Source organism: Mirounga angustirostris, unplaced genomic scaffold (genome assembly GCF_029215605.1).
Source record: "Mirounga angustirostris isolate CCGP_5_RB_7025 unplaced genomic scaffold, mMirAng1.0.hap1 SCAF_4, whole genome shotgun sequence".
In the NCBI taxonomy this organism is placed as follows: Eukaryota; Metazoa; Chordata; class Mammalia; order Carnivora; family Phocidae; genus Mirounga; species Mirounga angustirostris.
In genome coordinates this window covers 35,843,550-35,860,719 of record NW_026991712.1, presented here as the reverse complement: position 1 = coordinate 35,860,719, position 17,170 = coordinate 35,843,550, and the positions used below count along the sequence as shown (strand labels likewise).

At 41.4% G+C, this 17,170-nt stretch overlaps 1 protein-coding gene across 4 annotated transcripts in view; it reads right to left on the bottom strand.

Annotated features, from left to right (window-relative positions):
* YWHAZ (tyrosine 3-monooxygenase/tryptophan 5-monooxygenase activation protein zeta) overlaps positions 1-11,604 on the bottom strand; it is a 33,622-nt gene extending 22,018 nt beyond the window's left edge. The window contains exons 1-2 of one of the 4 annotated variants that reach the window (XM_045896147.3): positions 11,214-11,604; positions 8,007-8,311 (exon numbers count right to left, since the gene is read on the bottom strand). In XM_045896147.3, the coding sequence (XP_045752103.1) occupies positions 8,007-8,300 (294 nt within the window). In that variant the 5' untranslated portion in view covers positions 8,301-8,311; positions 11,214-11,604. Of the gene's footprint in view, positions 1-8,006; positions 8,312-10,577; positions 10,699-10,766 lie in introns of those variants that run through there. The other 3 variants (XM_064588040.1, XM_064588039.1, XM_045896148.3) reach the window with 3 other exon arrangements.
* Positions 11,605-17,170: the final 5,566 nt, after the last annotated feature.

Genomic DNA, 17,170 nt, shown 5'->3' with positions numbered 1-17,170 from the left:
TTTGCATAGCCTGTGCTAGATTCTATCATCCCTTTAAAGGTAGTATACATTTAGAAAAATTACACAAGTTTATTCTTCAAGTCTTATCCCTGTGATCTAATTAAGTCTGATGAAAAGCCCCTCTATCAGACGAAAACCACCAAAGGAGAAACTGGAGGGAAAGTCATTACTCATAGCAAAGAACACGATCACTTTAGGATGTCTATTTCTGAACATCTTCCAAATACAGTAGTAAAGTACTCAAATTATTGAACTGAGAATTTGTTCTAAGTATACTACAGCCTGCCTATATATAATACTGCCCTCAACTGTCAATTTCACAGAATCGCATTTTAAAAGTAATGCGTTTGGGGTAGGATTTCACCAAATGTCCCTGGGTTAAATGTGGTGCAAGCATGTCTACGTCCTCCTAAACTCTGGGCAATGGTGTTTATTGTATGTTTTAAGAAGCAAAAAAATTACAAGCAGACAATTCATGAGTCTTGGATCAACAAGTAGGTTTTTCTCAGAAAAGCATTTGTAATTGATCAAGATGAGACAACACACAACTCAGACTGGGTTCCTTGGTAATACTAATTAAAAACAAACAAACAAACAAAAAACCCTTAGATCCCAAAACTTGTTTTCAAGATAGGAATTAACCTCCACTAAAAAACGTTTTTAACTACTCATTAAACAATTCAAGTAAATGAAATCCCAATACAACAAAATTGGGCACTCCTTGAAAATTAAATGCAATAGGGTCTTTCCTACATTTTAAAAAAAATGAACAGGCATACAGGTCAACCCATTGAACAAAGTCTTATTTTGGTCTATTTAACTCTACATATTAACATTTGACAGACTGTCCTTACATTCTTAACTTGCCATCCTACCTGTGGCTAACACCACTGTAAGCGTATCTTTATTTGGGGGAAAAGAGAAGAATGCTCATACAAATTGTATCAAAAGAAAAGTCACAAAAGTTTAGATGTTGAAACCTTTTAGTAATCTATTCGAGTGTAAACAAATGTGCACGTCCGTATCCGTATCACAGGATCATACTGATACCAAATCAGCTATACATCCATGCTCTGTTGCCTTAAGAGCCACACTGTAGCAATAAAATAAGCCAACAGAAAAGAAAAGTGAACTCTGACAAGATATAGGACTCTTCTACAGAGTGCCTGGGTGGCTCAGTTGGTGAAAAGTCTGCCTTTAGCTCAGGTCATGATCCCAGGATCCTGGGAGTGAGCCCCTCATTGGTCCCTCTGTCTGCAGCTCCCCCTGCTTGTGTTCTGTTATATAAATAAAATCTTAAAAAAAAAAAAGACTATTCTATACCACATTACTACTTATGTCACATTATCTTACCAGAAAATGCACAACTAATCAATGACAAATGACAACTGGTACTACATTTTTGCAGATAGAAGTTTTTCATTCAGAAAGAACGAAGAATGACCTGTAGCACAGCAATGTGCCTAATACCATGGAAACTGCTGAGATATGGTGGCTAAACACTCCATTTCTCCCAAGCCAAATTAAAATCTGTGCTACTTAAAAAATACTGATATGCTTAATATCAAATTAAATACCACAAACATGAACCGTCCATTCTGTTTTCAAGGAGAATGAAGGAATGGAGCCAATCCTCTGAAGTTGGAAAAAAAAACAAAAACAAAAACAAGACTAAAGTAAATTCTAAAGCAGAGTAATGAAGCAGAAATGCTCAGGCCATAAAGATGGGAATTAGCAATGGCTTGTATCAGGGACAGTGGTTAAGACCAAACTAGAGCCAAAGGCTCTATGTACGGGATTTTGGCAAAGATCGAACAGAAGGACAGAAGGGAATCAGCGCTTTACAGAAATAATAAGAGCTGTATGCAGCACAGAACTGCCAAAATTAAGTCGATAGAAAGGAGAGGTAACTTCGAAAGAAAGATGAACTCTGGCTTTTGGCATATTGAAACTTAGAGCAATTCCAAATCCCCTAAAGAGCACTGTTTATTCTCAATGTAAAACCATCATACTAATCAAACTACAAGAACCAGGATGAAATCACAATAGGGATCTTAGAAATTCTAGGGGGAAAAAAAATTTCTAACACCTATTATAATTTCAATGAACAAGTTTTTTTAATATGGCTGACTTCAGAACATCTATAATTTTAACTTTTTAAAAGAAAATTTCTCATATGCATATACATTCTTCACTATGAATGTGCCAAAGATCACTTACTTTGGGATCAAAAATGTATAGTCAAATTAATCTCAATGGCCCAGTAACATTTAACTCAGTATTATAAAGGCAAAACTATTTCACATACGGGACTCCCTTTATATGCTAGAACCACTTACCAGGTATGAAAAGATACTATATTTATGGGGGAAAAAAAACCCCAAGTCTTTCATAGGTTAAAGCCCCAGGTATAAAAACAAAATTAATGTATAAACAATGGTTAACTATATATCCATTATATGGGCACTGAGAATCTATTCTGATACTAGTAGAAGAAAATGAGTCCAAAGAACCAGATCAAATCTTCAAAAAATTTGTAAAATTATAAAAGCTGATTTTCCTTATAAAAACAACTATTTTTTGCATGTCTACCAATCTACCTTCTAAGAGGCAAAATTTGGTGTCACTTTCCAGGGCCTTAAGTTTTTCCAAGGCCTTTGAAGTCCCCCACTCCTTAGTTTATAACATTATGCTAGGTATGTATGATAGTATAGTATAATCTAGCCAGTACCCATCTCTCCTAGTCTCATCTCTTGCAAAATTATTGAAAAAGCCTTTTAAAGGAAGCATTGTTCCCCCACCTAACGTTCTAATAGAATGATCTAGAATGCAACAACTCTTCTACAAAACCTTAACTGCTGGATTAACCAAATTTCACTTAATTGATAACCGGGATTATACTATATTCTTCACTTCTAGGTAAGCAAACCCGACAATGCCCAGGACTTAGGCTAAATGCTTGAGGATAGACTTTTCAGCTACTCTCTGGACTCCCCCTCAGCTTCTATCAGCAGTTATTGACATTTGTTAAGATATCCGACCAATAGTCTGATATTTGTTTCCAAAACCATGCCACTATACTGGCTATAATTACTTAAAATGTTCTGTTTTTAAATGTTAGGATATACAAGTGTGAAAAGATATGTTACTATGAAAACTAAATGGAGTGCTTTGGAAGAGCACTTTTTTTGGGGGGGGTGAGGAAACAACTAGTTTTTAAAGGGAGTTACATACAGAAAAATAGCATGGGTTGGGCAACTAAAAGATTAGAAAAAACCACACATTTCTAGAGGGATTCTGTACTGATTGCTTACCAAACATTTAAATTCTCACTCTACTATGCAGACTCAAACTGTATTTTATAAAGGATACATCATTGATAGGGGTAGTTAGCAAATTATTTGAAAAGGCCTTCGCCTCACATTAAAAATGGACAAATGAACATATACATCTGTATTTTAATTTAAAACAAATGTTTAAAACAAGTATGATCATATAAACTACTTTTCAATTAACCAATTAGGATGCTTCTATTGTACCACTATTGAGGTGTTACCACTAGGATTTCTTTACTAGTAAAGCTGTTCTTAAAAGAACAAATGAAAAGCAAAATTACTCTTGGGGAGCTATTATAACTCAAAGGGAGCTTATTTTCCACCTTTCTAATTCAAAATGCCTCTGTGGGGGCCACATACAATTTCTTCCTTTTTCTTGGGTAGATTAAGAGTTGAATCATTTTAAGTGTGCCTGTACTTCTATTCTTGAGATTTTAACTCAGGTTTTTCACTCTAATTCCAATTTCAAATCCTTTAAACTTTTCCTCTTAGTTCACTTTTAACACACTAATCATCATCATCTTCACAGCTCATCACTAAAACCAAGCATCTCCATCTTTTACTAGAACAGGTAGAAAGGCATTCTTAGTGAAGTACTGCTATACTGAAAAAGGATAGGTAGCCTGTTGCTCTTAAGTTGTTGGTTATTCTTCCCCTTTCCACCAAAGAGCAATCACCTGCCTTTCTATTTTCATTCCTTTATTTCCTTTCATTTTCACATCACACACCTCAGACTTTCCAACTGTATAAACTACCTTACCAGGTGCGATACTGCTTATCATGACAACTCTCCAAAAATAATGAATTTTATTATCAAGAAGAGTCTGTCCAATGTATTCCTCCCTGGAAGAGACTGCAGGTGTATCTACTATGCAACAGAAGCTCTTTGTATTTTCAAACATACCAAAAGCCATTTGAAAAAAACATGTAAATATATTAAGTAATAAAGGTAAGTATGACACTGCAGAATTCTTTTGAGAAGCCCTTATTCCAATAAATAAGCTGCCTAGTGGTTGTCAGCTTACAATTCCAAATAGTGGTTTTTAAAGCCCAAGGCACACAATATATTCAGACCAGCAAAGCCCCAAAAGCTACCTGGTTTCCTAGCTTGTTCCTGCTTAATGGCAGTTCTGTAGTCTACAGATAAAAACCAGTGCCCAGCAACCACACCTTAAAACTGCCTGAGGCAAATAAAAATGTAGAGCATAATAAAATGGAACTCAAGTTAACTGAGTAACTATTGCTATTACTCAACTACTGTTGCCAACTGTTACAGACGCCAGATTCAAGATTTTACTGCTTCACCTCCTATAAGCTGTTTTTTGCCTTATACCAGTGGCTTTCAGATTTTTTAATGAAACTCTGGAAAATTTACTAGTCAAAATGGACCCTCTGCCCCACAAAAATACAGTTTTTAAGGCTTCCTGGATCTTTTAAATCCCATTCCTAGACTCTAGAGTTAAGAGCCTCCTGATTTTCATTCTCTGTAACAATCCTATGGGGTAGACATTACTGTCATTTAATTGAACTCAGTTTTCTCAGAGGAACTGATTGATTTCCTTAGGCCTTGGAACTATTAGATGGTAAAAAGTTGGTCCGACTCAAAATGTGGTGTTCTTTTTACACCACTACATTCTTCTTAGAACTGGAATTAGGTTTTCTAGTATGTATTTTGTCATTTCATGTTCAAGACAAAACTATCCAGTTTTTGGCTGCTTCTTGTGGATTTATGCAGAGGAGGTAGTAGAGATCACTAGTGTTGAGTCCTTACCCTACTACCAAAAGAGCTTTTGTCTAAGATCTGGCAGGAAAGGCAGACTGCATTAGTTCACATACTGCAAACTTCAAATTAACAACACAAGGAAGAACCCCAAGTTCTCTTGCAAAAAGAGAAGTCCATGTTGTGAAGAACATGCCTGTGACCATTTTCCACAATAATGCTCTATAACTCTTACACAAAGTAACAAGACTACCTTTTCTGTTTAATAAATGATATTAATTAAACACTTGATAAACGCTTATACCAGAATGGCAGTAACCATTTAATAAAAGACTAAAGAGCTCTTCAGAAAAACTTAGCTCCTTTTTATGGGAAGAGGTCTTGGCCAGTATGATGCGGGTGCTCAATAGAACAATGAAGTCTGTTTCATTACTAATGCAACTGATCAGTAACATTAATTCTGAAAAAGGATTACCTGCTTATTTTTCTCAAACAGTGGGGAGGGGAGTCAAAGTTCAGAAAAAGCTAGAATAAAAATTGTGATTATATATATATATATTTTTTACCATGTAAGACCTTACAATATAATTAAGGGAAACTTTCCCTGATCATCAAATACATCAGAAAGTTTTTTCTCTAGGAGAAATGTCAGTTCTGCTCTATTTTATTCTTCCATTTTACTCAAAGAGGGAAAAGGAATTTTATGCAAGATGTTTCCACAGCCAACACGACCTGTTTGAAAAAAGATGATGGGTCTACTTGAAAAAGAACCACAGTATCTGTAAATACCGAATTTTCCCAAGATGAAACAGAAAAGGTCTTGGAAAATTAGCAGTGCTGCTGACCTAGTTCTATTATCCCCTTTTCCGAAGAAGCCTTTTTGTTCATTTACTCAGCAAATACCTGAGTAGATACTAGATGTTAGGAAGCATGAACTATGCAAAGATCACTAACAGAGCAGAGCTAAAAGATCTGCTTTTAGGTCACTAAAAGACCAAGGCTGGAAGCAAAAATTTGTTTAGCTCTGGTATGGTAAAGGAATTAAACTTTCATTTATCTATACTCTCAAGATGGAAATTTCATTTAGACTTAGTGAGAGGCCAGTACTCTTCAGACTCAGTACTGAAGAACATGGATAGTCACCAATATCAAATCCCCTTAATAAAGATCAAAGATCAATCAGAGATCAATCAAAGAAGCTAGAAATTAGTCTAGTTATTACCATCCACTGATCCTATGCATTATTTTTTTTTTTGATAAGGAAACCAAAGGGAAGCAAAGTTAAAACTGCTACAGTCTTTTCCTAGAAAAATCCTCGCAATGACAGGAGCTTTTATACTTTGTGTAGGAAAAACATGCAAATACCTACCTGGAATAGCAAAGAAGCTTGTTAGTAAAGAGTAAATGTTACTACATTCCCTTTTATTCCTAAGATTGGCTTTTGTCTTAAGTTATAACTCAACAAATTCTTTGAAACCAAAATAAAAATTATCAGATATAATTGCAGGAAAAACACCAGCGCGAAAATTCAGTAACATCTACACAGGTATTAGTCCGCATAGAGAGCAAGGGAGAAAAAAACCCAACACGTTTTATTATTATAGAAAGATGTATTTTTGAATTTTAAATATTACTACCTTAGCAAATCACAAGATAAACATGTTATTTAGCCTTAATAAAAACACAGAATTCCTTTCCCACCTTAGAAATAAATGACGCCTATTAATGTAAAGATTTAAAAGAAAAACAAAACAAAACCACAACACCCAAAAACCCCACCCAAGACAGACACTACATGGGATATATATTTCAAAGAACTACTGTTCTTTGAAATATAGCCTAAAGAAAATACCATTTGAGAATAATTTAGGACTTAAAGCAATCCCATTAGTAATTAAAAACTTCTGGGAAGGAATCTTAATACCAACACAACTTTAACAAAAGCCCTAAACCTAAAACCACAGAAATAATCCTATGTTGCTCATTAGAGTACCCCTTCCATGAACAAGTTTCAAATAAGTGTGCACCTGGATTTCTATTCTGAGTCCCAGAACCAGTAACCTGTCCAGAGAAATTGGGATACTCTCTCTATATATAAGTGCCCCGCCATACTGAGTGAGACCCAAGTCCTATAGGTAATCATTTAATAAAATCACTCCTGGTTCATTAAAAAGGAAAAGTATTGATGTATATGTTATATACTAAATGACTGGATCTCCTACCAATTTATCCTAAGATTTAAACTTTTCTCAATGAGAAAGCTATCATTTTTAAGAAGGTTGATTAAAACTAGCTAAAATGCAATGTTCAATTCTTTTAAGCTTTTTAGAGAAGCAGTGCTTCAATGACAGTATGTACTAAATTCTTAAAATACTTCTTGATTGAACCTAGAAAAATCAAGTTTGAGTTATTCATAATCTTTTATTGTGGTTGTCAGTGTTCAAAGTTGACCTCTAATACTTAAATGCAGGAAGAGGCAAAAAGCAACTCTGAAGCCACAGTTTTTTGTATAGCTGATTCATTACATTTTAGTGGCTAAAGCAGGGAAGGATATTATGTCTACAATGAGTCTCCTACTACATCTCTCTTACATAAAACAAGATACGTAAAATTCCTGTATCCGCAGATGTACAGTTAAGAAAATGAGCTCTATAACTACTACAAATACCTTAACCATAACTGAAATGATAATAGTTTATTTTTTCAATTAGCACAAAATACACTACTAGTCTTTAGTCTACCTGAATAATCAGTACTGCATTTATTTTATACCAATTTACCCACAACTGTTTTAATACCTTTTAGTAATGACACCCTGAAGACTTCAAAATTTAGAACATTCAATTTTTTAAAGGAAAAGAAAAACCAAAGAAAGAAAAAGTTGAAAGGAACACTTGACATTCATTATAGGAGCCCTATATTATAATGAAGCTAGTCTGAATGATTCTCACCAGTACATCATTGCAGATATCTCTTAGCTCGGTCTCAATTTTCTCTCTGTATTCTCGAGCCATCTGCTGTTTTTTCTCAGCACCTTCCGTCTTTTGCTCAATACTTGAGACGACCCTCCAAGATGACCTACGGGCTCCTACAACATTTTTATAAGCAACTGAGAGAAGATTCCTCTCCTCATTGGATAATTCAGCTCCTTGCTCAGTTACAGACTTCATGCAGGCTGCCATGTCATCATATCGCTCAGCCTGCTCGGCCAGTTTGGCCTTCTGCACCAGCTCATTTTTATCCATGACTGGATGTTCTGCAGGGAAAAAAAGTAGCATTTAGATTTTTCCACCGAACAGACTCAAAATTATACCTTTTGTAAATAAGTTATATTAACACTTCAAACTTTAATGCCTATGGAAGAATCTTCATGTGAGGAATTTAATGCAGCCTCACAAAAGGATGACCAGAATAGGAAAAAAAAGGGAGAGGGCATACTCCGCATTCAGGGGACAAATTTAAAGCCATAAATATAAAGCAAATGAGAAGCAAAACTAAAATTGCATTACACCATCTTTGTTCAGAAGATCCTCATTTCACATAAAGCCAAAGCACATTTGGTAAAGAGGCTACCTTAAAATCTAACCCTTACCTTACTTGGCCCAAATCTCAATTCCAATTTCCAGTACCATAAGTAATCCAAAATTAAGCAGTTGTGTTTGTTTTTTAAGTGAAAGCACTGTCAACAAACAACATTACAACCTCTACCGTACTTCCACAAAATCATGATTCAGGTCAGTTTAATGTAACTCATGTCTTTTTACTTTAATAATACCTACTATTCTTGTCAGAAATGTGTAAGTTTAAATTTTATTGGTATTACCCCTACCCCAACTGCCAGCTGATCACAGCATGACAATTTTCTGGGAGAATAGGCCAAATTGCTTGATTTAAGGCATTCTGAATATAAAACAAGCACCCACAATCGCTAACAGATCCTAAAGCCTCATTACCTGTACCTTGTTTTATGCATACATGCTTCAAAAATACATCCATGAGTCCTACAACTTACCATGATACATGAGCACTAAAATGTGTATGTTAAGTGCTTCTAGTGCGGTCAGTGTTTTCTGTCATTGCTCCAGTTTAAATATATTACAGTGTTTCTAGTAGTCAAAATTTAACTGTCACTCAGGCTGCATTTACCCTAACTTCTCACCTAATTCTTTCATTTTAAAGCTCCCTAGACCTTTTAATTTACCCGTTACACTTTTCCTTAAAGATATCCTTTTGAAAGGTGCTAAAACAGCACAGAAAGATACTAAGCCATACACTGATCCCCACAGAATAAGTGATTTTAAAGATAAATATACAGCCTGAAGTGCACTATTAAAAGGTGAACAGAAGAGCCACAGTCACTATAGGGACAGACTCCCCAGTATCACATCCTTTACCTTCCCAGGGAAATCCCATAATACCTTTTTTAAAAGCCAAATCGAACAGGGAAAAGAAGTAATCAGCTCGCTTATTTGTGAGGTATACCGTGCCAATGCAAAACTATTTAAAATTTATGATCTCATACCCCCCCCACACACACCCCTGAAATTACTAATTTTTCCCTTAGGAACTCAAAACGCTCTCAGGTTAATGCTGCTTCTAACGAAAAATTATCAAAAACCAGCACAAAGGTTTCTCTCCCCAACCCTCGGGTACAAGGGGAAGTGCATTTCTCACAGAGTAGTACTCCAAAGCCTCGCCTCTGTATTGCGGAGAGGACTCGCCGCACCCATTTTAACCCTTAACCAACCTACGACGTCGACTGAGGTGAAACGAACACGGCCAGACCTTGACTCGAAAGTGCAAACCCTTCCGTGCGCGCTATCCGCAACCACCCCTCCTTGGCTCCGCCCAGGGCCCCGATTCTCCCTCTTTGTCATGGCGGATCTGTGTCAAGGAGCCCAACCTACTGCTGAGTGCTAATTCCCCCCACCAGAGCGAGAGGGAGAGGGAGGAGCAGCGCGCCCCCGCCCGAGCCGGGGGAAGGGGGGGGAGCCGCCCGCCCGCCCCGGGGGCAGAGACGCCAGCGCCTCCCGCAGAAGCGGAACCAAGACCGGCCGGGCGGCGGACACACCCCACTCTCCCACCCGCGTCTCCTCCGCCACCGGACACCAATGGTGCTCATTTAGTCTATAAGGGCCCGACAGCTGCAGCAGGTGGGGGAGGGGGCAAGAGCCACACCCAGGCGAGCTGGGCCACCGCCGGCTGTTAGGCTCAGCCTCACCCGCCCCGAGAGGAGAACAGCGTCTAAAAAGCCAGCACGGGGACCCTCCCGTTCAAGCCCACCGGGCAGGCGAGCCAGACGCCCGCCCGCCGCCTTCCCCATTCTCTTCTCTATCCCCACCTGGGCTCGGAGCCCCCCCTCACCCTGAGGGGGAACAAAAAAACACACAAAAAAACCCCCACCGCAGCCCCATCCCCCACCCCACTGAAGAACCCAGGAAATTCGGCCCCAGGTCCCAGGCCAGCCCCACCCCAGGGCCGGCTCCCCCTCGTGCCAGAAACGAGGCCTCGCCCCAGAGTACCTGGCGGGCGCCTCCGGGCCGGCCTCGGCTCGCGGCCCGGTCCCCAGGCCCAGCCCTGCCGCCGCGCCGCCGCCCGGATGGGGGAGGGCTGGGTGCCGTCGCCGCAGCGCTGGGCGCGGAGGCTGCGCGGAGGAGCGGGCGGGAGAGGCAGGGGGAGGGGAGGGCGGCGAGGGGAGGGGGCGGCCTCACCTGCGCCACTGCAATGCCCGCAGCCACCGAGTCATTATCTCGGGCGGGAGCGGGGCGGCGACGAGGAAGGGGCGCGGGTGGGAACGGATCGCGCCCAGAGGAGCCTCGGCCACCCCCGGCAGCCGGCGACCGGGCGGCTCCCCGGGGATCTCGCGTGTGGGCGCCCTTACCACCGCGGGGACGGGGTCCGGGAACGGGCGCTTATCGGGGCCGAGGCGTCGATCCGGAAGCAAGTAGCCCGAGGCGGCCGCGAGCCGCCCGCCCGAACCAGGCGGAAAAGAAGCCGCTGCCCGTCTCCGCCAGAGGAGACTCCGCCTCAGCCCAGCGCCGCTACCGCCGGGCGAGCGGGGCTGAGGCGCTGTGGAGCGGAGACGGCCCCCACGCTTTCGGAAGCTTGCTCTGGGAAAGGAAGGAGTGAGACTAGGCGGCGGCGGCCGGGTCCCTTACCTGTGTCCGGAGTGGGTGGCGGCGGACGGACGGGGGCTCAGCAGTCTCTGGGCGGCAGCGGCGAGGCTGAGACTCTGTCCGTGGATCTCGCTGCTCACAGGCTACAGCGGCTCCGCAGACACGGGGTTTCCTCCAATCACCAGCCCCGACAGCAGGGGCACCACACGCACGATGACGTCAAACGCTGCTATGGCAACCGTTGATTGGTGCCCACAGCTCTGGGGGCCCAGTGTAACCGCCGCTCCCTAGCGCGCGCGTCCTGCCCGCCCGCGCTAGAGGGCGAGCGGAGGAGCGTACACTTCTCCCGCTACCAACGCTCCTCCCCACCCCGCTCAGCTTCCAACTTCTCTGCTCTTGGGAGAGTGAGCCCGGGTAGGAAGCTCCTTCCTTTTTCCTTCCCACCACTGCCTGCCTACCTCGCCTTCTCGAATCCCCTGCAACCTCCACAGGCTCACTCTTCCTCTAAACCAGCAAGGAAATTCCTCCCCACCCCCACCTTAGCTTTCCGTGCGGCCCTTCTGCGCCTGCGCCAGTCACTCCCTCTAGAAGGGGCTCCGGTTCAGCAACATCCGGGACCTTTCACATCCCCCCCAACCCCTCCCCGCGCCCAGGCCCGCCCCGCCCTCCGTGCTTCGCGGTGGTAACTGCCTCCTGGGTCGTCCCGGGGCTGCATTGCGCGAGTGGCTCCGCCGCTCTGGCATTGTGATCAGGATTTGGGGGTGGCAGGGGAGGGCGCGGTCAGACGGTCGGGGAGGGGCGGTGTGGCGCGCTACCCCCCAGCCCGCCGCACCCGGTCGGCAGGCGGGGCCAACCTTAGCGCGTGGCCCCTCCCTTCCTCTCTTCCGCCGCGACTTTTACCTGCTGGCTCGCGGAAAGCGGCCTTAGACCTTTTAAGGCTCGGAATAGAGAGAGGAATCCGGCCACGGAGTATGGGCTGAGTGACGGGAAAGTTTTCCAATAGGGGACCCGGGATCTGTGCGCAGTGACAGCTGCGAGGGGACAATGGGGGCGCGAAGTGGGGGTGAGGTGGGTCGGGTGGGGCGGAGCTGGTGGGAGGTGAGGCGGCCTCTTTCAGAAAGCCTACAGCTCCGGCGGGGAAACGGCAACCTTCTTAGATGGAGGGTTCGGGTGATCGTGGAGGCCTTAGTATGAAGAGAGGCAAAGAATAGAGGTTGGCCCGTACCGACTCGTTTCTCGTAGATTGGATTTTTCTATCCAAATAAAGCGTCCACTGGAAGACTTCATGTTGCAGTGATTTAAAACATAAAGATCACTACCTGCTTTCTCCTGAAGCAAGGTTTGAGGGACGTGGTAGTTCCCAGGGCCCCCGTTGACCCAGCTGGCAGTGGAGCAAGGACCTGGAGCCAGGAAGAGGGGGAAAGAGAAGAGCGGAAATTGCAGGTGCCATACAAACGGGCCAGCCTAAAACGGTAGAGCCTCCACCCAGTCAACTTAAGGAAGTTCAAAGAGCTACATGAACAGTGTAAAATGCCTCTGCCTCTTCTCCCTTTAAATGTTAGAGCTAAGAAAAGATTAGTGCTGGCATGACCTGCAAAACCAGCTGCAAAAGTCATCCAGAGTTTAGTTAGCAATGAGAACTTAGAACTCTTCCTACTACCCCTTTGCAAACTCCATTTTGGCCTTACTGAGTTTTCCAACATATCCTTTTTTAAAATCATTTTCCCTTCATCTTGATAAGTATACTCTTTAATGCCCATTCCCTATTCCCCAATCTCCCCACCTACGTCCCCTATGGTAACCATCAGTTTGTTGTTCTTTGTAGTCAAGAGTATGTTTCTTGGTTTGTCTCTTTTTTTTCCCCCAACATACCTTTATTGAGCACCTACTAGGGGGCCTGCCTTAAGGCACAGGTGACAAAGGAGCCTCACAAAAGAGTTCAGCCTCAAGAAGTGCAGAGGATTGAATTTATCAGTAGCAGACACATAAAGTCTGTCCTCACTCTTCCAGCACCTTGTCTGTTCTGAATGTTGGATACAGTGTTTCTGCCACAAACCGGTCTACAAATTACATTTTGCCTGAGGCTCCAGCTGGCATTTAGATAGTAAAGTATAAACCAGGAAGAGAATTTTCCAGTGACCAGTTCAGTTTCAGGGTATTTTATTTTTTCCCAACTTTCCGCATCAGAACAGATTCGTACTAAACTTGATGAACAAATTGATCGGGGTTTTATTTCTGAGATATTAAAGTCATCGTTCTTTTGACTCCCAAGTAAAGTCTTTTAGAGAGTGACTCATTTAAAATATTAATATTTCAACCCCCCCCCCCCGGCTTTTTAAGTTGTCTTTGGTTTTGTGCTAGGCATGGCACCAGAAATTTTACAGAAGATACTAAGTTAGGGGTACCTGCTGGCTCAGTCGGAAGAGCATGCAACTCTTGAGCTCAGGGTCATGAGTTTGAGCTCCACATGGGGTGTAGCGATTACTTAAATAAATAAAACTAAAAAAATATATTAAGTTAAATCTTATTAAAATGGAAATTGATGTTTCTTTAATCTCAACTATGTGTCTAGATAGAATAATACCCTTTTGTTTTAGAGGAAGTTTAGGGATTTCTTTGCATCAATAAATTGTGGATTTACTTTAGGAAACAGCTAAATTAGGTGTTTACCTCATGTTTTAAATAGCAAGGCATATGTGTATGAAACAACAGAATTATTAGGTTTACAAACTCAAATCAAGGAATTTGAGCTCATGGAATAAAGGTGTAATGCAGTTGCAGGGAAGCAAGAATAGAGAAAGTCATGAAAGCCCAAGTGATAAGTATTTTGAGGAATAGGAATATATATGGCAAGGATAATGGCAAAACAAAAAATAAAGAGGACCTATGAACTTGAACTTGGGAAAATTACTGGGAGAATTTCATGTAGCCTGACCTGTTTTATTTTCTTCACTGCTCAACTTTGTTGCTTCAGTCAATTTACTCAACCTTCTATGCCTTAATTGCCACATCAATAAAATACTGGTAATAAAAACACTTAGCTTGTTAAGTGGTGTTGAGGATTAAATGAAGTTTTATATATATGTAATAGATAAGATGTAAGTATCTTATATAAGTACTTATAATTATGTAAGATGTATCTTACATAATTATAAGAGAAGTAATTATAATCATATATACATTGCTTAGCACCATTCCTTGCACAAAGTAGTTGAACTATTATTATTCATTAATAAGTGGACATATCTGATGTCTCTACTGTTCAAAGGGTTATGAAGATAAAATGAACGATATGGGGCGCCTGGATGGCTCAGTCGTTAAGCGTCTGCCTTTGGCTCAGGTCATGATTCCAGGTCCTGGGATCGAGCCCCGCATCGGGCTCCCTGCTCAGCGGGGAGCCTGCTTCTCCCTCACCCACTCCCCTTGCTTGTGTTCCATCTCTTGCTGTGTCTCTCTCTCTCTCAAATAAATAAATAAAATCTTAAAAAAAAAAAAAAGAACGATATATTTAAGATGTCTTTAAAAAATGAGGTATAGGGGCGCCAGGGTGGTACAGTTGGTTAAATGTCTGATTCTTGGTTTTGGCTCAGGTTGTGATCTCAGGGTCCTGAGATTGAGCCTCAAGTTGGGCTCCGCTCAGCACGCAGCCTGCTTGAGATTCTCTCTCCCTCTCCCTCTCCCTCTGCCCTTCCTGGTTACGCTTTCTCGCTCTGTCTCTAAAATAAATAAATACAAATCTTTAAAAAGAAAAAGTGAGGTATAAAGATGTTCCCTCTGGAAACACAAATTTGTGTTAGTTTGTTAGCACTAATGAGACTTAAGGGATGAGACAGTGAGTAGGCACCACTCATGTACAAGGGACTGTCGTGACCTCTTCAGATCTATGCCCTACATTAAAATAAGAGTCCAGGGGAATTTGCATAGGTGCATTATTCAAATTGGAAAAACTTCAAAAGATGGACTCTACTGATGAAGCAGTAGTTAGGTGATCTTTTAATTTTAATTGCAATTCAGTCAGGTTATAGTCTCGCTTTATCATGATTTAATTGGAGAAATGCTGCATAGTGCAGTGGGCTTTGGAATCAGAATTGAGTGCAAATCTTGGTTTGTCTATCAGAGCTATGTTACCTTAGGCTACTAAATTGCACATACTAACACCCAATCCCATCAGATTACTGCAAGCATTAAGTAAGAAAGTAAGGAGAGAGCTGAACAGAGTGCTCTAGATCACGATTATCTATTGTTGGAATAATCTGGAGTTTGCGGCAGAGACAGACTTGTTAGCTCTTGACCAAACCCGTTCTGCTCCATCAGAGCACAGCTGGACTCCATTGCCTGGGTCTCCCTTGCTGTTTGGTGTGGCCATGTGAGTGAGCACTAACTAATGGTATATGACCAGAGTGATGTGCTCCACTTGTGGGCCTGTCCCATAAAATCTTCCAGTTTGAACCTCTGTTCAGTCCCTGATTCAACCTCTCTCTGCGAACTGAATGGAGAGGATTGCAAGGCTTTAGAGGAGAGTGGGAACATGAAAGGATCCTTGAGAGCCTATTTGCTGATCATTTTAGACTTTATTGGGGGTAACTTCTAATTTTTAAGCTACTGAGATTTAGGTTTATCTCTTGTAACAGCTAGCACTGTAGTATCTGTAAATGTCATTGGCAAGTTCAAAGCATGGAAAACATTAAAAAACAAGGAAAGAAAAAAGGGGGAGGAAAAAAGTGAAGTTAGGGAGTAAGAAAAAGGAAAGTGATCTTGTGGTAAGCTCAACTACTCTGTTGACTTCTAGAATGACCTTTAAAAAGTAGCATTTCCTCTCTTAATTCTAAATTAAACTAATTGTGTCACTACTTACTCTATTTTTTAAAATTTACTATTTACTTACAAAAAAAATGAAGAATAGAGCTATCATATGATCGGGTAATCACACTACTGGATATTTACCCAAAGAATACAAAAACACTAATTTAAAAGGATATGTGCACCCCTACGTTTATTGCAGTATTATTTACAATAACCAAGATATGGACCCAACCCAAGTATCCATCGATAGATGAATGGAGAAAGAAGTAGATTCAAGAAGGGATATTACTCAGCCATAAAAAAGAATGAAATCTTCCCACTTGCAGCAACATGGATGAATCTAGAGAGTGTAATGCTAAGCAAAAGAAAGATACCATGTGATTCACTCATATGTGGAATTTAAGAAACAAAACGAACAGAGGGAAAAAAGTGACAAACCAAAAAACAGACTCTTAACTATATAGAACAAACAGATGGTTCCCAGAGTGGGAGGTGGGTGGGGGGATGGGTGAAATAGGTGAATGGGGATTAAGGGTACACTTATCTTATTTTTTTAATTAATTTTTTGAAGTAATCTCTATGCCTAGCGTGGGAATCAAATTTATGATCCCAAGATTAAGAGTTGTGTGCCTTACTGACTGAGCCAGCCGAGTACCCCAAGAGTACACTTATCTTAATGAGCACTGAGTACTATATAGAATTGTTCAATCACCATATTGTACACCTGAAACTAATTTAATACTGCATGTTAATTATACTGGAATGAAAATAAAATTTAAAATAAGTAAATTAATTTACTCTTGATGTCATCCTCATTCCTTTGTCTATTACTTTAGCTTTGTTTTTCTAAAAAAAATTGTATTTTTTCAGCCCATATCTTTTATTTATTTATTTTTTAAAGATTTTATTTATTTATTTGAGAGAGAGTATGAGAGACAGCATGAGAGGGAGGAGGGTGAGAGGGAGAAGCAGACTCCCTGCTGAGCAGGGAGCCCAATGTGGGACTCGATCCCAGGACTCCAGGATCATGACCTGAGCTGAAGGCAGTTGCTTAACCAACTGAGCCACCTGGGCACCCCACAGCCCATGCCTTTTAAACTCTAGCCTCACATCCCACACTCTGGCCCTATGTTCTACGATACTTTGGTCATAGATGGGGTTTTTTGTACAATGATTTAAAAAACAAAAATGTAAAC